The sequence below is a fragment of the Bactrocera tryoni genome, chromosome 4 (genome assembly GCF_016617805.1).
Source record: "Bactrocera tryoni isolate S06 chromosome 4, CSIRO_BtryS06_freeze2, whole genome shotgun sequence".
Taxonomy (NCBI): domain Eukaryota; kingdom Metazoa; phylum Arthropoda; class Insecta; order Diptera; family Tephritidae; genus Bactrocera; species Bactrocera tryoni.
Window position 1 is genome coordinate 36588346 of NC_052502.1, and position 26841 is coordinate 36615186.

General features: G+C 34.5%; 2 protein-coding genes across 3 annotated transcripts; both read right to left on the bottom strand.

Annotated features, from left to right (window-relative positions):
* Positions 1-2732: 2732 nt before the first annotated feature.
* LOC120775901 (EF-hand calcium-binding domain-containing protein 1-like) lies at positions 2733-11582 on the bottom strand. 2 transcript variants are annotated; one of them, XM_040106293.1, is made up of 5 exons: positions 11550-11582; positions 6327-6696; positions 5139-5262; positions 3200-3559; positions 2733-3037 (listed from the first exon to the last, which is right to left on the bottom strand). In XM_040106293.1, coding segments are annotated over exons 1-5 (975 nt in total). In that variant the 5' UTR covers positions 11551-11582; the 3' UTR covers positions 2733-2917. The 2 variants fall into 2 exon arrangements, with proteins under 2 accessions (XP_039962227.1, XP_039962226.1); XM_040106292.1 differs by lacking the exon at positions 11550-11582 and adding an exon at positions 11440-11491.
* Positions 11583-14957: 3375 nt separating this feature from the next.
* On the bottom strand, positions 14958-26295 carry LOC120775902 (estradiol 17-beta-dehydrogenase 11-like). The gene is made up of 6 exons (XM_040106294.1): positions 26270-26295; positions 17523-17855; positions 17280-17457; positions 15617-15757; positions 15496-15537; positions 14958-15414 (listed from the first exon to the last, which is right to left on the bottom strand). Exons 1-6 carry the CDS (start codon positions 26293-26295, stop codon positions 15154-15156), a joined length of 981 nt encoding a protein of 326 aa, XP_039962228.1. The 3' UTR covers positions 14958-15153.
* Between the last annotated feature and the right edge of the window lie 546 nt (positions 26296-26841).

Below are 26841 nucleotides of genomic sequence, written 5' to 3' on the forward strand. Positions count from 1 at the left end.
CAGAAACGCCACTATTTATTTATAGTATATGTATATTACGGAGTTCAGTTGTGCTCATGCAGCGGCCGTTGCCAGCGCTGTCGGCGTACGCTGTTGTAGCGGCGTCGTTCTTCAATCACATAAGTCACTGTCAGCGGTGCTGTCGTTGTGTTGCGCGCGCTGTTTGAGAAACAAAGCAAAAACTATTTAAAATTGAAATATTTCATACATATGTCATATATCATATATGATATGTATCATATACATATGTATATGTATGATTTTGCTATTAAGCGTTCATAGACGGTGTTTTCTAATCGGAACGCATTAGTTTATTAGTTGCTGATAAAGTCGGCAACAAAGCGAGTTGTTACAGATCAACAGTTTGCAGATCAACACGTCAGGGTATATGGTATAAACACGTCGACACACATACTATATACTTTACAGACATATACATATGCATCTGTAATTTATGTAACAATAATAATTAGCGCAACTAGGCGGCAAGCATGAATTATTTGCTTTTATTTCTTTTTTAAGGCTTTATTAAAATGTAAATAGAAATTGAAATTATTGCCACTTTGCAAATACACATGTCAGTGGGCATGCGCGCATATATCATATATACACATATGTATATAACTACATGTAATAAAATGTAAAATATAAATGACATACATATAAAAGACTCTACCAGAATTTAATCTGTATGATGTTTAGCCAGCCTTAACCTTCAAAAGACGCAGGTATAGCTGCCGGATCATTAGCACTTTATCATTTTGAGTGAAGCAACTTTCGTTATTGTAAAAAAAAAAATTGATAAAAAGAAATTTTGCGTGTGATAAAATATTGATTTTTGAAAAAAAAAATACAGTTGAAGAAACTTGACTAGATGACGAGGTTCCGGACCAGGGGCGGATACAGAGTAGAATTTGGGGGGAAGGTGGGGGAGCTCTTGGGTTGTTTTTTTGCGGAATGTCACTCATTAAGGAAATAACGTATAACTTTTAAGTTTTGGGGCAGATAGTTCTCCCGTGGATCCGCCCCGTCTATCCGCACTGTTCCGGACACTGCCCTGGAAAATTGACCGTCAAGGAGGAATGGTATGCTTTGTTTAAAAGTGGTGAGTGGACGTCCAAAAGAGGAGGACGCTAGACGAAGACATCAAAAAAGTCCACAGAATAATTTTTGATAACCGTAAAGTGAAGTTGCTTGAGGTAGCAAGCACTCTAAAGATGAAAACTAAAAATCTACAACATTTCATTCACAAATATTTTGATGAAAATGATGATATACAAGGTCTGTCGCTATAGAAACAGGACTGTTAAAAAAACAACAAAAAATTAATATTTTTCAAAAGTTATATTTTTTTATTCAAAGTAGTTTCCTTGTGCTTCGATACAGCGTTTAGCCCGGTCAATTAGCATTTCAAGTGAGCGTTTAAGGTCATTTTTCGGAATGCTCTTGAGAATATCGGTTGTCGCCTTTTGGATAGCTGAAATGCCCTGAAACCAGTGTCCTTTCATAGGCAAATGAAGTTTTCCAAATAGGTAAAAATCACAGGGTGCCAGATCAGGTGAGTAGGGTGAGTTAATAATGGTTAATATGGAGTTTTTTGACAAAAAATCAGTGACAAGCGTCAATCGATGACACGGCGCATTATCGTGCAACAGGCGCCAGGACCCTGCCTCACGGTATTGTGGTCGAGCACGACGAATGCGTGGCAAAAGACGCTTCATAACACCAAGGTAAAACACAGCATTAATTGTTTGGCCAGGTGGGACGAACTCTCGGTGTACAAAACCTTCGGAATCGTAAAAGCAAATCAGCATTGTCTTTATTTTTGACTTCTGAAGACGACCGACTTCTGATCGTCACAGAGGTCCTCACGACCTTCTTGGAATCGCTTAAACCACTCATGCACATTACTACGGGATAGGCACTGATCACCATAAACTTTTTTCATCATTTGAAATGTTTCAGTAAACGTTTTCCCAAGTTTAAAACAAAATTTTATATTTGTTCTTTGTTCAAAATGCATTTTACGACCGATGACCAAAAGCTACTGTCACTTTTTGATCGATAACATCGATTTTAGTTATCTAATTGTCTTAAAAGTTTTACGAAATGTCAACAAGAGATCAAACTTTTTCATATACCCATCAGTAGGTGGCGCCACCAGAAACAGTTATATTTAAAAAGTTCTGTTTCTTTTGCCACAGACCTTGTATTAACTTTCCCTCTTTCATAAAAGAGCAGCAGTAATCTGCTAACATTTTAGCATTCCACCTTTGTTGATAACGCTCTTCTATCTGTTTAATAACCTGGTGAAAGCGTCCTCTTATTCGTCACTCACAATTCCAAGATTAGGTTGGAAAAAATCGAAATGGTAGTGCAAGAAATGCTTTTCATACTAGGAGAAACCTTCTTAAAGGAGTCTGAAAATTATTTTCTAGATTACTAAGAAAAAATAATCGTGGTTTATTTAGAGCGCATTAATGGCTAAATATCAGTTGGTTCAATATTCAAGCCTATGGAGCATATCATTTAAAAAATCTTAATTTTTTTTAATAATATCTAAAGCTCCGTGTCCGATTTTGTCATCAAGAGGACTCTCACATAAATCTCCGTTTCGATTTATTATTCATACAGATGTATATCTGAGATGATAATGAACAGAACGGGTGAGAGTGTTCGGGTACAAATCGAATTAGAACTGTTTACACTTTATACGAACTTCACAAGAAATATACTATTAACGAAGAGGTCTATTGAGCCTCTCTATTTTATTTTTTCAAATCATGTTTTTTCTTTTGCTACGTATCCAACCTAGTCGGCTTCAATATTTTCGATATAACATATTTTTTTCTTATCCATTTATTCATTCATTTCAAGCTGTTTTAATATACTTGAAAAGCAGAACTGCAAATGTATATTATATTTGTAATGTTGAAAAGAATGAAACAGTGGCCGTCTCAGAAGGTAAGCATTGTCCAAATGCTTGCAACAGCAAGGGTTCGATTTCAATAGTGCCCATAAAATCTTCGATTGAAACCTGAAAATCAATAAGCGATTAAGTTTTTTTTTAAATTTCAAACAAAAATATACAGATCTATAAGTTTTGAAACAGTTTCTTAGCATCAACACTTACAAAAGCAGAAAATATACAGCCGAAGATATCTGTTTATAATAAAATATATAAAGTTTTCTCTTTTACCTTGCCATCTTTGTCCAAATCGAATTTTTTCAACACAATCTCTACCAAATCCTTAACACCGTCATCGGGATCTTCATCCTGTGGTTGTTTAATAAGGCAGTTACGTAACAATGTAAACATCTCGTCCTTCGTGATGAACCCATCACTATTCAAATCGTGGACGCGAAAGCAAAAGTTTGCGCGCTCGGCTAATGAGCCACGTAGGAATATCGACAAGCCGGTCAACCAACCCTCCAAACGCAATGGCATGCCCTCGTGTGCGCGATCCCAACAACAAAATATGCGCTCCATGAGAATTTCTTCGGTTACAATATCGAATGTGCTGTGCAGCAGTTCCCGGAACACAATGCGATCAATGCCCTGTAGCAGTTCGAAATATATTAAAATTAATACGTTAAAAAAGGTCTTTTATACGCAAAGAACATAATGGGAAAAATTGTAATAGTAACAGACTTATTATATTTTAAATATAAAATACTTTTCCTTTATAAAATGAATTACTTTTTATACCCTAAATAGGGTATATTAAGTTTCCCACGAAGTTTTCAATGTCCTGAAGGAATCTTTGGAGATCCCATCAATAAAATATGAGCAAAAAATAGTAAGACTTCATAATTTTAAAATTCTTAATTTATTCTTCCTAAATTTTTGTCGTCGCCATCAAAGTAATCCTCCTTCGATATAGGACAACGTTCTTCTAATACTCGAAGCAGTTGTTAAAATCAATAGTCTTTAATGCGCTTAGTGATTCATGCTTAATGGCTTCAATTGACTCAAAACGATTTCCCCGAAACGGTCTTTTGCTGAATAGCCAGAAGTCACACAGAGCTAAATCATGCGAATGCGGTTTTTGACGAAAAAATCACGAATAATCACGAAAATCATGGTGGAAAAACCAACAGTTTTTGATCCATGATTCCGGCCTCCTTTTACGAATAGCTTCGCGTAAACTACGCATAACACTGAAATAAAATTCCTTGTTGACAGTGCGACCGGTCGAAAGGTATTCGGCGTACACCACACCTCGTTAATCGAAGAAAACTGACAACATAACCTTGAATTTGTACCTGATTTGACGTGACTGTTTCGGCTTCGGCTTATTTTGCCACGTTATTCGGCTGATTGATCCAAGACTCATCGCTATTATTAATACGCTTCATGACATCCTGGTAGTAGGAAAGTGTTGTTTAACAGACGTTTTCGAAAAAATTTTTCACTTTTCTTAGGTCCTAATGATTTTTCAAAATGGTTTTCACTGATCCTTCCGATATTCCAACGCTGCCAGTAAGAGCACTGACTATTAATCGTCGATTATCAAGCACCAATTCCTTTATTTTATTGACGTGTTGATCATCAGTTGATGTGATGGCCATCGTGAACGTGGTTCACCACTTCTTTTTGAATAATTTGTATCAATCAAAGCACTTGATCGCGACAAACAAATATCACTGAAGGCCTTTTCCAGGATTTTGAAATTTAATTCTTTGCTGAATTATTTCACTTATCATAAAAATCGCCGAATTCACTTTAGGTACTTCAGAAAGTGAAGCGTATACTAAACACTAATGCCTATTTTTATGTGATATTTGGCATAGATGTTACTGGAACTCATGCCAACATAGAAAAACATATTTCTATTAATGGGTTTCCTCGCGAAATTTAAATTAAAGAATTTACTATTTTTTGCTCATTGTGATCACCGTGAGAAACTGAGTTTATTTAGTCATGTCCATCTGACTATTCGCCCGTCGGTTTGTCTGTTAAGTCAACTAGTCCACAAAAAGCTGTTGATTTGTCGGATTCGTCGATGAACTTGTTCAGATCGAGTAAATAAAGTTCTTGTAACGAATATTTTGTATTTGGGTATTATAGCTTCGGTGCAACCGAAGTTAACGTTTTTTATTGTTTAGTTTATTGTTAATGATTTTGTGTGATTTACCTCCACTGTTGCATGCGGTTTTGCTATTGCCGCAGTCGAACTACCGGTGGCTAATGCTTTTGCTGAGTATTGACAATTCGATATAAGTTTGCGATAAATTCGACACAAAGCATCGACTTCATCTCTGCAAATAAACAAATTAAGGGCAGAGTAAGAATTTTTTAGAAAATGCAAAAGAAAATTATTTATAAAAAGGTAGTTTAAATACAAATCAAAATAATTCTACATATACTTAGTCTAACGAAACGTTTGTTTCAATCAAAAGAAAATATTTACTTTGTATCTGGTTGGAATGATTAGCTATAGGAAAAGTTGTAAAGAATAAGTAAATAATGATAACTAATATAAAATTAAATAATAATACCCCTTAAAAATTCGTTTAGATCGCGGAGTGTAAAAAAATTTTCTGAATAAATTCTACTTACAAGTAAATTCCGGCAGTAAATTAGCTTACTTTCAAAACATATTAACTCCATCACCAATAAGTCGATTGAATTTTGAAATTAATATATAAACTGATATTGTTTTAGTCGTTTAGGAGATGAGACTTGATCATATGAATAATTACAACCAGACACTAGACTTTTCTTCTTAAAAGGGTTTTAAGTCTCCATTGCCTGTAACCATAATATATTTAATACAATTGGGCATTTAATACATATATGGTATAAAATTAAAAAAAATATATATATTTTTATGGGACCCTACATGAACTGCGAATAGGTGCGTCAGTGTGTATACGTTACAAATTTATAACCAACTATTTGCACTAATTAAAAGTTGCTTATACGACATGTGGTACTTGCATATTTATATAGGGAGTAGGTATGAAATTTTTTTTCCGAGCAGAAATCATCTTCGTACAACAAAAAAATTAATATAACATATTTTCATGTTCGACTTTAAGTGCTGATAATATGAACGCTAATATAAAATTACTTTTTTTACAAAAATTATCTAGCATTTTTTTGAAATTTTCATATAAAAGTTTTTTAGATAAAAGCCAGTAACGTTTTATGTCACGACGAAGCGTGAACGTTACAAATTTATAACCAACTATTTGCACTAATTAAAAGTTACTCATACGCCACGTCACGAAACATACATAGAATTCTTTCACTACAATAATTGCGCTTGAAATGTTTTTAATTTATTACTTCAACTCTACAATTATGCACTTGCACTCACTTGGTGAACTTTGTCTTTTTGCGCAAGTTCTCCAAAAATTTCGGATTAATTTTGCCGCTCAATTCGTCCATCTTGCGCTGGCGACGTCGTCTATTCGTCTGTTTGGCGCGCATTTGTGCATTGTAGGAGTTGCGTTTGTTGCTCGCCAGAAATGCGGTGATGGTCCTCAGTATACATTTGTTGGTAAGCAATGCTGACTTTTCCTTACCCGCCGAGACGCCTGACTTGCCATTAGCCCCCGTTTGTGGTGGGCGAGCGCCGTCTGATGGCTCAGCGGTTGGACTGCGTTGTGCAGCACCGTTGCTGTTGCCATTGTTAGTGGCGCCACCACCAGCTACCACCTTCGCACCTGAAGCTGTTTTTGTTACCACTAAAGGAGTGAAAAACAACAAAAGAGACAAAAAAAAGTATTAAAAAGCTTACATTTATGCATATGTTTAGTATGTCGCAAGTGAAAATATGAGTAGAAAAAAGTAATAGAAAAAAGGTAACAATCGCATAAAAATTCGCTAGTGAACAAAGTAATGTACAACAACAATACCAAATACCGACTAAATGCGCGTCAATCATGCAATAATGACAGCAGGCAGCAAACAACAAATCGCCTACAATAAAAACCATAAACCAGGCTCTACCACACACACCACCACACATGCATGCCAGCGGGTATGCATATTTCGAATTTCATATTGTATCGCTATTTGCGCTTGATTGATATCTAACTTCCTTTATGGCAGAGTCTCGCCAGCCTACAAATTCCCGTCTAATCAACATACTAACTGCCTCACTCCTCCGTCTACATATCTCCATACGCTCATATGTGCATTGCCTGTCTGCCTAACGGTTAAATATATGCCTGCTACTTTGGAGTCGCTTTGCTCCTCTTTCAAATAGCATACTGATTCTCCGTATGAAGACATTTGTATAGCGTGACGATTGAATGGCAGCAGAAGTAAATGATTTTATTAGCTGGTGCGCTCACACCTCTCCGCCAACCGTCGTTAAATATATATACAAATGTGTGCATGTATATTGAAAGCGTTTTACATGCCCCTTTGCCTTAGAAAAGACTTGCCGCCTAAAAGTTTACAATACGAGTGCTTGGATAATGCTATTAATTTGTTGATTTCATACCAAAAAGAAAAAAATACAACAAAAACTACTATTTAGATTATATATGCTTATGTATATGTTCACACATATGATGTCTTCGGTGTGGTTACCAGCAATGTTGTTATAAACAAAACAAATCCAAAGCCTTGAAAACATTATTAGGGTAATTCGTTTGCTCAGGGAACATTTTGTTAATAAAACCTTATGTACACGTAATCCACATGGAGGCTGTCACAATTATCGCTCAGTAATACTGAAACTTGATAGATATAAAAAAATGGATGGATTTCTGTCAGACGGATGAAATTGTCGAATTCGAAGGTCACAAAATGTATTTTTTATACTTTAAATAAAAATGTGTCAATTTAATTACCAAACGTTACTAAGATCTTGAAGAAAGCAATTTCGAATAAAAATCTTTTTCAATATCTTTAATAAGGGTCACCATCGAAACGTAACTTTGTGTGTACTATTCAACAGAAATTTCTACAATTTTAATTAATCACGTTGACTTCATTAAACTGAAAGTTCTATATTTTTCATGTAAATATTTTTTTTTTTTAATTTTTTATAAATCTAAATGTAACAAATTTTATTATTTTAGAAAAATATTTATGAGATTTTTTATATGCTATTCTTATATAAAAGAGGTAAAAAAATTGACAAAAGTAATAATAATAATTTACATATTTTTTATATACTATAAGGAGTTAAAACGAGAATAAAAACAAAATATTTTAATCAATTCCATTACCATATTTTGAAAAAAAATCTTTTGACAGAAAGATATGTAGCAGCCTAACGTATATACATACATACATTAAGTTGGGTAGAAATAAAATTTTTTTGGTAGAGCGTTAAAATTCCAATAAAAAATTATGCGTTTGCAGATTTAAAATGTTATTAGGAAAAAATTAAATTTAAAAAATTTAACTAGAAAATTTTAAAAATTTAATTAAACAAATGTAATTTAAAATTTTAATTTAAATTTTAATTTTTAAGAAAATCTGAAAACTCATTATTTTGTTGGAAATTTAACTCTCAACAAATATAATTTTATTTCTACCCAACTTAAAAATTTCATAAAAAAATTTTAGTTTAAAAAATTAATTTTTATTAAATAACAAAAAAAGAAAACTATAAAAGCGGAAGTCCTTCCTGTTACAATTAAGAGCTCATACTTGAAAAAAAAATTCTTAGAGGTGTCTAAGAACCTATTTTTCAGAGTACCAAGCGAAAAAAAAAAAATTTTGACCCACCCTAATCCCATGTTATATATTTGTTCTCTAACTTCGACTATCTTACAATATCTAAATATTACTAATTTCTGAGCGATACTCCAGCGTATTCATACATATGTACCACACATTCTAATTCTAATGTTCAACAATGCTAACGGTTTTAGTGCAGCGCGTTTAAATGTTTGGTTTCATGCTGTCATAGTTTCGAAACTTCACTAGCAGCCTTAACACCATCGCCTGGTGGCAAGCATAACACTCTGGGTTCAGTGAAACTTTTTCATTCGCCGTTTTTTCTGCGACTGATTTCAGCCAAAGAAGAATAGTGCTATCAACAGTCGGTGTGAACAGCAGTCGGAAGTGGTCTTGTGGTTTGTAAATGGCGTTTTGTCAAATTGGCTCAGAAGTGTGTGAATTAATTAGCGAACTTTAACAGCTAATTAAATCACATGAAAACTTCTTTAAAATGTGTGTATAAGAATGTAGGTGGAAGAGATTAAGATTAGTGACAATAGGTAATTAAATTTTTTATAGAATGAAGGGAAATTGAGCTAAATGGTATATAAATAGAAAATATTAGTGTGGGCAAATACGCTTATCAAAAGTTTTTTTTTACTGCAATTTGCTTGATTAAAATACATATCAGCTAAAATATGAGCATACGTGGCGTATACGTTACTACTTTAAAACACAGTTCCACCAATAAAAAGGCACTCATACGCCACGTCACTCCAATATTCTCCAGTTAGGAAACTTTTTGCTAACAGTGGAATAAACTGTCAATTTATTAAATAAAAAAATTATGCAATTTAAATAAACTTCTGATAAAATTGTAAAAATGTGACCGAAATATCTCGAGGTAAGCTTGAAGTATTCACCGTAGTTATCCGCTATGCGCGAGTTAAGACTGTTCCAATCATTTTCGGTAGACGAGGTTGTAAAAAATTCAATGACTATGAACGTAAATCATATATTTTAGGCAAAACTTCGCCCTTCTTCTAAAGGATGGAATAAATAGTACTTGGTTTGTTTACCGAAAAGGGTCAACAACAATTTTTTTTAAATAATAGTTTTTAGTCTTCAATCTGCATATATATGGATCTCTAAGATCCATTAGTAAGAGAAGAGAGAAATATTGACAAACAGAAGTTTCTTGAAAAATTTGTTCTAAATTTAACTACTGAAATTGACAAGTGTGTGATTACCTTCACTGACATTACCTTTCTTCTCGCAAATATTGCGGTTTTTTTTAAACCATTCAACATAAAAGCTCTGGGTGGTTTTTTATTCGTCATGGTTATGCAACTCTGCTTTGAGAATTTTTTTTTTCGATTTTAGCGGTAAAATGTTAAAACAAAAAAATAATATTTTTAAATAAAGGCTAAACCTGTAGAGAAAATTGGTCAAGAGTACAGAAAGAGAAAAGAGAATTGCAATATTGCAGTGGCTAACAGAAAAGACTCTAGGTTCGAATTGCCCTAAGTGAATCGAATTGCACCATATCTGCCTGCCTTACAACCTTTCATTTTGATTTTCTGATATTGAAAAGAAGCTGTTTGAAAGCTCGTAAGGAAAGAACATTAACAAAATAGTTTCAAATTTTACTGTGAAATGGAGCCACACAACAACAACAAAAATTACAACAACATATCTCTCGGAATGAGAAAAATTACGAAAATTGTACGAAAAGATGCGGCGGCTAAGATACGGTTTCAAGACCGGAGCATACTCTTGTAGCTCCCCCAAAGGTAATCTAGTGATCGATGCCCAAAGCATACTAAAATTATGGAGGGAACACTTCTCCAGCCTGCTGAATGGCAGTGAAAGTACAACGCCGGGAGAAGGCGAACCCGATTCCCCAATCGATGACGATGGACTGACGTCCTATTGCCCGACCATGAAGAAGTTCGAATAGCAATTACCCGCCTGAAGGTCAACAACAGCGGCGGAGGCATGGATCAGCTTCATTGTGGAATTGAAGTGTGCTCTGTCCAATCCACAAAAAGGGAAACTCTACAATCTCTGTCAAGTACCGTGGGATAAGCCCTCTCAACATCGCATATAAGGTTCTAGCGAGCGTATTGTGTGAAAGGTTAAAGCTTACCGTCAACAAACACAAACGGATTGAACCTTATCAGTGTGGCCTTAGGCCTAGAAAATCAACAAATGATCAGATATTCACCCTGCGCATAATCTTGGAAAAGACCCATGAAAGGAGAATCGACACACACCACCTCTTCGTTGATTTCAAAGCTGCTTTCGACAGCACGAAAAGGAGCTGCCTTTATGCCGCGATGTCTGAATTTGGTATCCCCGCAAAACTAATAGGGCTGTGTAAAATGACGTTGCGCAACATCAAAAGCTCTATAAGGATCGGGAAGGACCTCTCCAAGCCACTCCGTAGCAAAGAAGTTAAATATATTCATTATATCTATAAAATTGATTTTCAACTTTGGTGTTACATTCTCAAAGCTTATACTTACATATATTTATACATTAACTTAAGCAATTTTTTTTTTTAATTTTTTTCCATTTTACGTTCAAATTTTAAGGCTAAAAACTATCTACATTTCACATGAGTTTTAAATTCATTTGGAAGAAACATTATTATAAAATTTATGCCCCGAATAGTCACTTTAACAAAAAGTTGAAAAGTATTTTCCAATTTTTCTTAATTTAGTTAACCAAACTCAACCATTTTGCTTAATTCGATATTTCACAAAAATTCCTCTACACTCCGGTACATCAAAGCGCAAACCTACTTTTGTTGCCAAATAAACAAAGTTTTCCGGTTTCCATGGAAATTTTATGCAAAAACAGCGCGGAAAAGTAATGTTTACTTTGGCAAGTAGGACAAATTTTTCCACATTACTCGTATAATATACCGTTGAATGAGTTAAGGTAGGACAGCAAGTCGATATGTTTCGTTAAATAGAAATGCCGATGCAACGATTGAGCATAGTTGTTGCCCCTGCCTTGAACCCGTTGACAAAACGAAATGTTTCCATAAGTAACTAACTTCTTATAAATATATATGATTTATATACAAACAAGCATTCCAGGCGCTTTGGTTGTCAGCGTTTTATTCAGCAATTATCATTCCAAGCTGAATAAAAGATTGAAGACAAGCATATAGAAAATTCGTATGGAGTTGGTGTCTTAAGTGTATCATATTCCTACCATAAATGAAGTTAAAGGCCAGTTATAACAATTCAAAGATCTGCCCACTTCAGGTCCATTTCACCTTCATTCAAAATAACATTCAATTTACAAATTTTTAAAGAAATAGAGACTTTCGAATTAACAATAATCGTGCGTGAATGAACATCAAGTGCACATTGGGATTTCCGTGGCTGAAATTCAAAAGTTGCATGTTGTCTGATTTGAATGAAAATTTCACAGTTTGTTACCAACTATCTATACATTATTTTCCCCACAGTATTAGGATTCTATCGGCATTAGTTTTTTGTCCAGAGCTGCCCAAAGTTGGTGAATGTGGAAAACATCAAAATTAGCAAAAAATTTACTCAAAAGTCAAATCATTGATACAATAAAACAACTATTGAAATTCAACTTTATTATTATTTTTCATTTATAATATGTATCAAAGAAAAAATTTGCATCAAAATCCATTGAAAAAAAATAATGCATAAAAAATATTGTGGAACAACATAATTTGGACGTCAAAATTTCAATGTTCTTCAAACTCAAAGTGGTGCATCTTTTTAGCGCTGTCTACCGCTGTCGACATACATACACCGAATTAAAGCCTGAAGTCTCAGCTAAACGATAAAAAACAAGTAAGGAAGGGCTAAGTTCGGGTGTCACCGAACATTTTATACTCTCGCATGATAAAGTGATAATCGAGATTTCATTATACGTCATTTACATGTTTTTCAAATACCGTATTTTTGTAAAGTTTTATTCCGCTATCATCATTGGTTCCTAATGTATGTACTCGTATTATACAGAAAAGGCATCAGATGGAATTCAAAATAGCGTTATATTGGAAGAAGACGTGGTTGTGAACCGATTTCACCCATATTTCGTACATGTCATCAGGGTGTTAAGAAAATGTAACATACCGAACTTCATTGAAATCGGTGTAGTAGTTCCCGAGATATGGTTTTTGGTCCATAAGTGGGCGACGCCACGACCATTTTCAAATTTAAAAAAAAGCCTGGGTGCAGCTTCCTTCTGCCATTTCTTCCGTAAAATTTAGTGTTTCTGACGTTTTTTGTTAGTCGGTTAACGCACTTTTAGTGATTTTCAACATAACCTGTGTATGGGAGGTGGGCGTGGTTATTACCCGATTTCTTCCATTTTTGAACTGTATATGGAAATGCCTGAAGGAAACGACTCTGTAGAGTTTGGTTGACATAGCTATAGTAGTTTCCGAGATATGTACAAAAAACTTAGTAGGGGGCGGGGCCACGCCACTTTTCCAAAAAAATTGCGTCCAAACATGCCCCTCCCTAATGCGATCCTTTGTTTCAAATTTCGCTTTAATATCTTTGTTTATGGCTTAGTTATGACACTTTATAGGTTTTCGGTTTCCGCCATTTTGTGGGCGTGGCAGTGGGCCGATTTTGCCCATCTTCGAACTTAACCTTCTTATGGAGCCAAGGAATACGTGTACCAAGTTTCATCAAGATATCTCAATTTTTACTCAAGTTACAGCTTGCACGGACAGACGGACAGACGGACGGACAGACAGACATCCGGATTTCGACTCTACTCGTCACCCTGATCACTTTGGTATATATAACCCTATATCTGACTCTTTTAGTTTTAGGACTTACAAACAACCGTTATGTGAACAAAACTATAATACTCTCCTTAGCAACATTGTTGCGAGAGTATAAAAATTCAGCTGCCCCAAATTGCCCCCCTTGAAAAAAACAATGAGATACTCTAAAATGGCAAGTTACCGCCCAAAAGTATGCAATATATAATCAAGGATTACCGGAACTATAGGATGTATCATTCCAGAAGAATTGGACGCATATCCACTAACGAAGATGTGATGCATCACTTCTTAATGTCTTCGGGACCGTACATAAACATTTTTCGTACTACAATAAAATTAAAAAAATTAGAATGTCACGAAGATGCAAAAAAGTTGCTAAAAGAGACTTGATAAAAGAGAATTTAGTTTGTATGGGAGGTGGGCGTAAAAGTGGGCGGATATTATTGAAATTTAACACCAACATATATAATGTCATAAAAATGCTATGTACCAAAAATCAGTGCTGTAGGTCAAAAAATAAATTTCACCTTATATGGGAGGTGGGCGTAAAATAGGGGGCGTGATTTTGATTTTTAAATTTTTTTCTTGATTGATCCAAAACAATGATGTACCAAATGTCAATGTCCTGCGACAACTCCTTATATTTTTAGCCGCAGTATGCACTAGCAGAAACCTATGTGCGTCGTACGTTTGGTGAATGGGCCCAATACGAGATGTGAACGATTCTTACAAGAAAATTTTGTTCGCCGATGAAGTTTACCTTTGGTTTGGACTTTTGCAGTGATGATAAACCACAAGGCATTGTTGAATTACCCTTAAATCATCAAAAAGTCACTCTTTGGTGTGCTCTATGAGCAGAGTGAATCAGTGGTCATATTTCTACAAAAATGAAGACGGCCATAATGTACAGTCAATGGAGAGATATGATTCATTCATTTTTGTGGCTGAATTGGAGGATGTCAATATGGGTTCCAACAAGATGACGCCACATGTTATTCACCCAACGAAACAGTCTATTTATTGAATTAAGCATTTGGTGAATGCTTTATCTTGAGTCATGTATGATATCTTGAAAACCACATGTCTAAAAATATGATCCGAACTGACTAAGGGGAACAGACTTCATACGAACACAAGGTTGTTTAAGTATTTTTAGCAACGATTAAGAAATGTACTAAATAATTCTAGTACTGAACATTTTTTGTTAATATATCTTTATTTATTGAATATTGTTGTTCAATGTACTATATAACTTTAAATCAATTTAAAACTAAACTAGCTCAAGGTTATAGTTGAGGCTGTTCAGTGATACATTGCTCTTTCCTTTTTAAATGGATTTGAGCGAGGCATTAGCTAAAGGATTTGGAGGATTAAGGATGATTTAAGGTTTACCGTTCTTTCAGCTGGTCTCTAGTTCTTAGCTTGAAATTGATGATTATTTTTTAGTAAAGTTTAAATACCGCAGCTGCCACAAAAAATAAATGCAATTTTACGAAAGAATTATTGTTTTATTTTTCTCTCAGCACTCGAATAAAATTTGCAAATGTAATAAAAAAATTGTGTATATATGTATGTACCATAAATACATCACGAAGTACAGCGTTACTTAAATCTATATTTTTGGTATTTTATGAAAAAAAAAGCAAAATGGCATATAAATGCGGGCTTACTGTAAACTTTTTTATGAAAAATCGCTTATCACTTATACAATTTCCAACGTCCTCCTTCATTTATCTGACTCTACACCCACATCGAGGAAGCTATCAATTAAACGCATAGCGTTACGTGGCAGCAAACGTCCAATTTTCTCCAAATACAAATAATCACGTGGAATACTGGCATGCTCCAGGCTGGTGCGTTGTGCCCGAATGATGCTTGCTGCTGCGTCTATGGGCTTGACTAGTTTGAACAGGCTGGGGAAGCGGTAGCGTGGACGCTTGCAGAGACCGGTATCGACCATGTATGGATAAATGGTGGTAAATTTAATCTGAAAAATTAATGAACGAAAGGCAGTTTGTAAAGCATAAGAAAAAATTAATTAATTGTGAATAGAAAAGTGAGTACTCACATTATTCTGTGGGTTCTTGTGTCGCAATTCTTCGCTCAGCGCCTGAAAGTAGTTCAAAATTAAAAGCGTAGCTTAGTAGCGGTTCTTCTTTGGCGAAATAAGCTCGATAATGGCTACTTACCTCCATTAGACCGCGTACAGCGAATTTTGTACCGCAATATGGCACCAAGTTGGGCAATCCGAAGAGACCAGCACACGATGACAAAGCGACAAAGTGTCCTTCATTGCGAGCCAACATTTCTGGGAGAAAGGCTTGAATGATCTGAAAGAAAAAGTAGAAATTTATATTTATAAATTTATAAATTTTTTACGAAGTTCTCGTTGTTGTAGTAGTGAATATTTCTAGGGTGAGGGCATTCGAGTTGAATTTCTTGGTCGGAAATACCGACTGTTGTGAGAACGGCGGTGGCTATGCACGGAGTCACTTTCATATTAAGCATATTTTTCGAAAATTCTACATGCTTTAAGCCTTCACCGAGATAGAAATGGTTGGTTTATGAGAAGCCGCGACTTAGCTTTAATTAAATCATCTCTGTTTTTACTACAATTGAAAAGCTGGTCTACAAACAGCATGAATCGGACGATAATCGAACTCTCTTTTACTCTATAAGCTGTCGAACTACATATAAAAAACGCAGTGATCGTTTTTTTCTGATCTTGAAAAATTCTCGGCGAAAGTTAGGAACTTTTTTGAACCTTTATTCTAAAGGATCTTTACCTTTATGACGAATATACATCATTTAGAAGGAAAGATAGAGACTTTGTAGGCAGTGGCGTAGCTACAACTTCGGGCGCCTGGGGCCAAGAATGTTCTGCCGCCCACCTTTATCTACCTACCTATAAGTTTCATGAGGTGGTTCGAACAAAAGTGAATTTTTACAAAATATCTTCGATATTAAGTATATAAAATTTAGAAACTAAAAGCCACGCAAATTCTGAAGTTCAAAAATTCTCACAATACGGTTTTTGAGGAAATTGATAGTAAATTTACAAGACGTCTTGTTAAAAACCATAGAAAAAACCCATTTTCGCCCTATATCTTGTACACTTTTGACACAATTTGCAGGAATTTTTGCCTATTTTGCCTACTATTTTTAAGAAAGATATAAGACAAATTCAAAGACTGAAGAGTATTCGAGCCAAAATTTATATTTTTCATTGTTATTCAGATTATACATTGTGAGTGGACAACTCTTTATCTTTTATAAAAAATTTTGTAAAAAAATTTGTTGAAATATTTTTCTGAATATTAAAAAGCAGCGAAGATCGTTTTGGCGACCCCAAGACGTTGCGCCCGGGGCGACGGCTCCCTTCATCAGTCAAATTCATAAACAAAGAACACCCTTACGGGTCCATGGGAAAGATAAGAAGCAGGTAAAGTTACAGAACAGAAAGAACACAACTGATTTAAGGCATCTACTCGTCACCAACCCAACGACGTTTCGTAGAAATCTCCTTCAGAGATACGTGCTTAACACTAAACAGTACCCCGGGATATTCAAGAGTATACACCAAATCGACTAGATGTCTCATTTGCATACGAAACGCCTGAGTTGTATTATTATTATATTTACTATGTAATATGTACTATGGGCACTGTATGAACTCAAACTTCTACATATCCGACATTCTGCACAAAAATCGATGAATCTTTTGACAGACTCGCCTGCTACAAAGTTCAATTTTAAAAAAAGTTTTATCTATTTTACCAATTATAAATAGGCGCCAATTTTTTCACTTTATTTTTTTGTTTATAAGATAGATATACTTATGTATTTACTCACCCAAAAGTGCGCCAGCACATTAATATCAAACATTGTTCTAATCTCAGTTTCGGTGTGTTCAAGTATTGGATGGCAGGGCATAATACCAGCATTATTTACAACAATATTGATAAAGCCATGCTCTTGCCTGACCTTCTCAGCCAAGGCGTTGATCGCATCACGTTTCGTAACATCGCATCTTTAAAAAGGAAGACATTTACATCTAAATAAAGGCAATTTATATGTAAACAATAATAAACTCACGTATATGCGTACGCCTCCCCACCGTAAGCCTTGATGTCCTTCACTGTCTGCTGATTGGCTTCCTCATTCACATCCCAGCAGATGAGCTTAGCGCCAAGTGCGCTGTACTGCAGGGCGAGCTCCTTGCCAATGCCATGTCCGGTGCCGGTGATCAGTACAGTTTGACCTTTGACATCGACCTCTTGTGGCACAAATGTCTTAACTATCGACTCGATTATTGCAACCCAGAACTTAAATATCAGCAGTGCTATGTCTAATACCAAGGTGACTATATTGTAAATATCAATGTTGTTTTTATTGCTATTGCTGTTAGTGCTGCCGGCGCTATTGGCGCTGCGGGGAGGAGAAAGAAAACGATTTACTGTAATAACTTTGTATTAAATTAATGTGTTTAGGTAATTAGGAGACATAATAGAGATGTGTTTGAAAAGTAGATATGTAAATAATAGTAAAAATTAAGTAAATAATAATTGTGGCATTAAGCTGACTTTGATCAGCCACATAATAGTTGTCAATTAACATAGCAGACAATGTATTAAAATGTTTAATGTTTATGTTTAAAAAACAGGGTTATCGGTTAAAATTGTAAAATTGTAAATTTTAGTTAAAATAATTCCTTTTCTTTCGAGCAAGAGTGTTTGATATTTTTTAGCTTTGTGAGAGTAACCTTAGAAGACCTGCCTGCAGATCTTCTTGGATACTTTGGGCAATATATAACTTTTTAGTAGTTTTTGATTATCAGCTTTTCTTTAGTAGTTGTCAAAGTTTAAACTGTTGACTTTTGTATTAGAAAAAGTGCTAGCTCAAATTGTTCCACGTCCTAATGGGAAGTTAAAGCAAAAAACGATTTTTTTTCTCATATTTCAAAATGAAAGACTAAAATTTTTAATGCATTTTTCAAATAACTTTTGATGCTCAGCCGCAATTAAATCGGCTCCATCACTTTCTCTTTAAACATTTTTCTTGAAGCCCCAGCATACAAATTTGCTTGAGTGATTACTCGAAGAAAAATAATGCGTTTATTACCAAAGGTTTCTGATATATTCTGTAAGTAGTTGCCCATGCAATAACCAGTTTTTGATCTGATAAAAATCGAGCTTTTGTAGACCAAAGTAGGACAGACAATATCTTCTAAACTGAGTTTTTTCAAATTTCAACCACGAGAAGGTCACTGCAGCAATAGATATTGTGAGTAGTTCGAAAACTACTTAATTTTTTTTCTTCAGCATTTACTGTATTGTAATTGGTACAAATTATTCAAAGATCGACCCTCTTTGCGTTGACGACGAACCATGCCCAGCACGGCCATCAAAATCAACTGGTGATCAACACGTCAATAAAATAAAGGAATTTGTGTTTGAGGATAGATGATCAATAGTTAGAGATCGTACTGGCATCGTTGGAATATCGGAAGGGTCAGTGAAAATCATTTCGAAAGATAATTTGAGTGTAAGGATAATGAAAGCACGATTGGTTCTAAATTTGGTTCTAAAACCACTTAATTTGTTCGAAAAGTAGCGACGCTTAAATATTTAATCTGTGAAACAATGTTTTTTTGACTACCAGTATGTCGTGAAACGTAATAACTGGCGATGAGTCTTGGATCTATGCTTACGACCCGGAAAAAAACGATCAATCGGCCGGATATCATGGCAAAGGTGAGCCATGAAACCACGTCAAAGCAGGTCGAAAATCAAGGTTATGTTAACAGTTTTCTTCGATTAATGAGGTGTGGTGCACTCCAACCGGCTAAACTGTCAACAAAGAATGTTACTTGAGTGTTATGCATCATTTGCGCGAAGCTATTCGTAAAACAAGGTCGGAATTATGAGCCGACAACTTTTGGTTTGTGCACCACGTTGCTTACTGCATTGATTCTTCGTGAGTTTTTCGCCAAATTTTCAACAAATATCGGGCCGCAGCCACAGTATTCGCCTGATTTAACTCCGTGTGACTTCTGGCCATTCAGCAAAATCAAACGACCCCTCCGGAGAAACCGTTTTGAGTCAATTGAAGACATTAAGCATGAATCGCTAAGCGCATTGAAACCTAATCTTGAAATTTACTTTAAGAACTGTTTCGATGATTGGGAAAAACGTTGGCACAAGTGTATTGAGGCCAAGAGGATTTACTTTGCGGGGGATGATATAGATTTTGAAGAATAAATGAAGAGTTTTAAAATTATGAATAAAGTCTTACTATTGATTTCTCATAGTAGTATATGATATAAGAAAAATGGACTGCATCTTATCCAACCAAATAGGCTAAATAAGCCAAATGCGCTTTAGCATAAATTCTATTAGAAAATGAACATTAATCGTTAATTGCATTAAAAGCCAGTGAAATTTGTTTTTTTTTTTTAAATTAAATTTTTTTTATTTTAAATTTTTATAAATGTGACTATACAAAGTAATCGCATTTCTATTGAATTTGGTTACTAAATTCTGTAAATAAACAGTATTTGCTTATTACTTGCCGTCAACTGTTGTTTATCTTTAATAAAACATGGATTAGTGTTTAGAAACTAAGCGTCCGTTAATCCGTTTTGCATCTGTAAGCTTTGATAGAGGAAGTAGGAAGTTTGAAGCTTGCTGCTTGTATGATACATAACTGCTAGAGGCTTGTGAATATAGCCGAAAAAATGTATTAAATTATTAAATTAATTTTTTTTACCTCAGATTCATCATCAATTTAATTTCTGGTTATTTAAGCAAGTTTACTTATCATAAATCCACTTATTAGATCAGTGAATGCGCATACATATTTATAATTATTTAAAAGCAACTCGTATTTAAAAGTTGTAATAATTTTTATTAAACCATTTTTTCTCATTTTACAATTTTATAAAAAATCAAAGACTTTGCTCAGTGACTTGCAAAAAAAAAAATATTTTTAAAAGCAATTAAAATTTGAATAGTGATAATATTTACATGTAGCTTGTCACTTAAGCTTTAACAACTTTGTTATTGTTGTAGTAAAACTGACAAGCTTTCTTTTAATTTTAGATTTATATGTTTTAATCACACGCGGAATCATTTACTGTTAACCTTTAGCTTTCGTTATTAAATCGAGTCAATTAACTTGTTTTATTTCATACTTGCCGCGCAAGCGCATGTGTCTGGCAAGTGGTGCGCTTCATTGAGCACGCGACTGACTCATTTAAAACAACAACATAATAACAAAAATTATATAATAAATATTTTTAAACATACATTTGTAGCTTATGTCGTGTATTTATGTACTATATAACCCGAAAGATAAATTTAACCCTTTTAATGAGTTTTTTTTTATTTTGTTCAACCTAACACAAAGTGATGTTAAGGCTAACTGTCCCAATATGAAAACATAGAAAAACATATTATTTGAAAATTACCTTTACTAGCTTTAGCTAACGGCAAAGTTACAATTACACGTCTGTATTGTTCATGCCGCTTTGATGCTTTGGCAGACAGTACGAGGCGTCTTCAAAAAATAACGAGAATTTCAAAATTAATACTTCGCGGGTTTGGAAAGTCCCACTGACAATTTGTTTGTAGGTAAATGAGTAAGTATATACCCCTAAAGTACGATAAAATTTTCAGCTGTAGTCATTGTTTACTCTGTCTTTAACGGCGTCTAAGGTTAGAAGTGTTTTCATGAGCTTGACGGTTTTCGTTTGTTAAATGAAAAGGACCAAAGAATTTGTTTGTAAATTCTTGACCAAAATAATACTGTAACAAAGTCCAAGTTTCCATATTCGCCAGATATGGCACTGTGTGATTTTTTCCTATTTACAAAAATAAAGAAAACTTTAAAAAGCCCTCGTTTCACAAAAATATGAAAATCGTTGAAAGAGTTAAAGGTTGTCCCAAAAATCGAGTTTAAGAAGTTTTTCGACGACTGTATATTTTTCTTTTTCAAAAAACTGCAAACCTGTTTTTTTTTTAACACACCACCTTTTTTAACAGAATTATTTTACCGTTTTTATGGTATGAGGAAAAGTTAGTTGGTTTATATGTGAATATTTTTCGAGAACGAAAATTACATTACAATGAAATTAAAAATTGTCTGTCAAAGACATAAGTATTTTTTTTTTCAAACATAGTAGTTAAAATTTCTTACTTTTTGTTAAACGTACTGTAGCGTCGGTATGTATATTGTTTTATGATTGGAACTCTACGATGTCTGGTAAACGATTGTGGAAACAGCGAACGTTGCTTCCCTCGCGAACTCAAGGCGTGAGCATATCTAAACCATTGCTGAAGAGCTATGGCTTCATGACCTTTGAAAACCATAACGTGCAAAGGTATTAAAACTGGTGGTTTTTTGCTCCAGTTACCGAGCGTTGGTTAGATGAAAATAATAATATAAACACTAGTCCTTGCACATAAACAATGTTTCTTATTCTATTCAAAATACTATTGACGTTATTATTTTAGTTTAGATAGAAGATCGCTGGTGATGACCGCTTGTATTTGTAGGACAGATAGTTGAAAAGTTTTGAATGTTTGTAAGTTACTCGATAAGAGATCGAAAGGACTATTTTTGGTTTAATTTCCATATATGTTTGTGGAACTCAAGAGCAACATCTTGATATGTGCCTAAGAATGTATAAACATTCTCCCATATTTTGAAATCGAAATTAAAATTATTACGGTAGCTACAGAGTTTCTCGTAGAACAAAGTAGGGAACACTGCAACTTCAATCTTTAATCTTTTTTCTCAGAATGGTGTTTTTCAAAACGGTTTTCACTCTCAAAGAAAGAGTTTTGAAGATATCTGGTTCCAATTTGGGAAGAACATTTTCAACATCATTCGCTATGGCGCTACTGAATCTTTTTTTTGAAATCTTCCAATTTTTTTCTACGAAAAACAGGCAGACAGACGGATGGACGGGCAGACGGACATGGCTAAATGGACCAGCTCAACATACTGATTATTTATATATATACTTTATAGGGTCTCCGACGCTTCCTTCTGGATGTTACAAACTTGACAAACTTAATATACCCTGTTCAGGGTATAAAAAGGCTATTTTTTACTCGAGGAAACCCATGTAACCACTTAATAATTATTCACCTTTTAATCGGCAATAATTAAATTAAAAAAATAAATTAATTTCAAAATTTTCAAATGTTTAATTACTTTGCAAATCTGCCTTTTTTATGTTGACAACACCAATGAAAGTTCGACAATAGTTGAAGTTTGTACTACCAAAAAAGAGTTGGATTGAGCGGAAGTTGTTTTGTTTCAACTTCAACTCAACTGAGTGGAGTTGAAAACAGTAATAGTGCTATAAATCAAACAACCGTATTTAGCAAGAATATTTGTAATTTAAATAAATATATTTACAGATATACGTATATTAAATTTAATAGCTTTATTAGCAATAATTTCGACTGGTAAACATATAAGTATATAGTATAAGTGGTTATACTTGTATGAAGATTTATGCATGCTAGTTTGCGCCTGCGTACTGCACATACAAACGTATATTTCATATAAATGTTGCTGCTATTGCTCCGTTTCATCAAGCAGCAACAATTTCGTTTCGTATTATTAGTTATAAAATAAAAGTGATAAACGTAATAATGGGTAATTGGAAACTGTATGCTAAAAGGGAAGGGGTTTCCAATGTCAATGCTAGTGATTAGTGCTTTGTTAGATAACTGTTATTTCGCGCTAAAATCGCATTGAACTTGAACTAAAGACACGTGTACATCCATATGTAAGCAATTGTAGCCATTGGACTCGGCAAGTGAAGGCTATGCGTGGATCTAATTACAAGTTATCGATATATAATTACTTACAACTACATACAAATAAGTTATACATATGTGCCGTAAGTACGTACTTCTATGTATGTGTACTTACACCGCAATATATGTATATTTCAGTAATTATTACAAAATTTGCTTTTATCTAATGAAAGCCTGGCGCAAAGTAGATTAAGTTTATATGGGTTATATAATAAGTGTTCAGTGGAGTACAAAATAAAATATTTTTTAGTTGAGTACTTTGTGCACAAATATGCCTTTTAGGTCTAATTGCTCACATTTTTATAGTAATGGAGCACTTCATACAATCTATTTCACCGCCAAACAGCTGATATCAAAAATCTACTTGCTGTAACTGATAAGAAACTGTGCACCTCCCGTCAAAATGTCTCAAATGTCGCAAATGTCACGACTTGTGAACTCAGAAATGCATTTCCCTTTATATATTCTCGTACGAAAACAATTGTTAGTGATAAGGTATTCATATCAGCACTGATAGGGTCGTTGTCACTGGAATTTTGCTTCATATGTAATACTAAATAATAGCACAGTTATAATGAGCAATAGCTGATTTGAAATATACATATGTATGTGTATATACAAGTATGATAAACGATATACACTCTTAGTTTTGTATATATGTATTATATATCTATCTATATATGTATTTTTACTATCCTAGGTATTCATTTATTTTATTTTTTTCACTCGCATATAATAAGCTTTCCCTTTTTGCTCTTAGTATCAGTAGGGATAGTGATTTTAAGATTTGAATCTAAGAAACTGAACGAAAAGTTATTTTATGACAGGGTGCTGTAGATAATTTGAAGTTATTTGTCGATTTCAACTTTGAGCTTAATAACTTTGAGATTAATAAATAATACTAATAATCTGAAAACAACATTGTATAACGCTTGATTGCAAGTAATCAATATAATAAAATGGTAGAATTTAAGAACACAAAGCCTTTTATGCATGTTTGCATATGTTGGTCAAATGTTCCTTAATAATTTTTTGAAATACCGATTAACTCTCGATGGCTGGATTGATAAAAATGTAAGGAATTAAGTCAAGCAAATATTTGAAAATCTGAATATTAGGTTTATCTAGAGGAAGCGTTGCCCTAATTTCATTCGTATTAGGCAAGATGACAAATGGTTATTAAGCAGAAATTGTTTCATTAAGATTTTTAAATTTTGACCAATAGAGCGGTGTAAAGTCAACAGGAAGTTAGAAAATATTTATTTTAGGTCTATATATGGGAAATATTGGCCCGATTTTACTCATTTTTTTGGCACAAAAGCATGCTATTATCACAAAAATATTGCACCTCAATTTCAAAACTAGATCTCAGACATTGGTTGATATCTTCTTCTTTTTTTTTATTGGATATGCTATTGCATAAATTCGGTAAAAATCAGCCAAATGTATTGGGGTCCACATATTTGCTGTCTGGGCCCATGAAAAGTTATAGTATGATTTCGAAATTTTTTGAACGTTGGATGAAATTCCTTGGGAGCGCTATGCGTGCAAATTTTATTCTGAAAACTTCAATGATGTTTGATTTGTATGCTGTAAAGTGAAATAATCAGAAGGAATTTAAAAAATTGTTCTATGAGAAGTTGGCGTGAAGGTCATCAGATTTCACTCATCTTCGTAATGTACAATAGAACACTGTAGATAACCTCATACTACATCAAATTTGATTCAAATCGTTCAAGTAGTTCCTAAAATATAGCATTTCAACTAAAGGTGGGAGGTGCCACAGCCATCGTTCAATTTTAATATCACCTTGGTAAACATAGGAAAACATTACTGGCGTAAAAGTACGTTAGCTAGTGAGTGAATGGAGTTGGTGCGGGAATATACTGTCCAGAGTTAGGCTTAAGGTAACTATTTAAGCTGCCGGACCACTGCAGTATATTTCCTTAGGTCTTAGGTCTTTGCTATTGCGATAGTAGCGGAGCTGGCCTCTAATGCATCTGCAAGACAATACCAGAGTGAACGTTTACGTAGACAGCCAAACAGCAATCAAGGCAGTGAACTCGTAACGCATATCGGCCAGAAGTATCTTGGAAAGCAGAGCAACAGTGGAAAGTGTTGCCAGAAGTAGGCAACTTCACTTCTACTGGGCATAGTGGACGAGATTGCCAAGGATGGTGTGCGACTAACATACGTAAACGTGATAAAAATTGGGAAACTCATGCATTGTGTATACGACGATCTCAGCAGAAGCATGGCAAGGAAAATCAAAACACAATGGAACGAACTACCTGGGTCAAGACTGCAAAAGTAATGTGCAAAACGGTAGATCGGAAGTAAGAATAGTAAGAAATTCCTATTGACACTGGATAGAAGAGACTGTAAGAACAACTTTACCGTTATAAGGGGAGTGGGCGTGGTTATCGTCTGATTTTATCAATTTTAAAAAATGTAGAAAAAAAGTTGCAGCAGATCTTCTCCTCAGTAAGTTATGTCCTTTTATTCGAAAGGGTTAGGAAAATATATATATAAAGCCGTTTAAGCGATGGGGTCACGCCCACTTTATCCTACAGATGTAGTTTGCTACTGTGATCTCTTGATTTCACTCGCAATTTAACTCGTCTCGTCACCCAGATCATTTATATATACTATATATATGTAATTCCATAACTATCTCGATTAGTATCGCCTGAAATACAAACACCGTTAGGTGAACAAAACTATTACACTCTGTTGCAACATGTTGCGGGAGTATAAATATACTTGATCTCATTTGACGCACTCCACTGCATACCCACACATACATATTAGTGTATTTGGAAATAATAATTTATTATTCACGCCTTTAGCCACAATTTGCAACTGTTTGGATTCTCAAGTTCTTAGTTTTTATGTGAATGAAGGAAATTCTTTGCACATGTCGCTCATACCACTCGAACACCGGTCACTGGCGTTAATAATACTCATACGCCCTGGACACTATAAAACAAAATACACACACTCACTCACCTCACAGAATTCGACGGCTGCACCATTTTAAATGCACAAATTGTAATCACAAATTATAGTTCGAACGTCAAGGATTATAAGATACCACGTGTCCTTCTTATTTGTTTGCACTTTCGCTAGATCAGAGCAACAATATACCGTAACCGGCCGATTCAGAATTCCAACTGAAAATCTAGAAATGCGCGCACCGCTCACACACACCAAATTAAAGCCACAAACGCCACATATCTATCTATATATATGCAGTTCAGTTGTGCTCAGGCAGCGGTCGCTCGCAGCGCTGTCGGCGTGGCTGTCGCGTCGTTCTACAATAACATAACTCACTGTCGGCGTGTAGTTAGAATATATCAGGCATTACGCATTGCTGGCCAGCACATTGACGCTATAAACATTTGTATATTTCAGTGTGTGTGTGCAGACGGCGCAGCGCTGCCGGCGTGTTGCGCGCGCTGTCAGAGAAACAAAGCAAAAACTATTTAAAATTTAAATGTTTTATGTGCGCACATACATACGTACATACATATTTATATATATTTGAGCTATTTAGCTCGCATAGGCGATACTCTACTTTT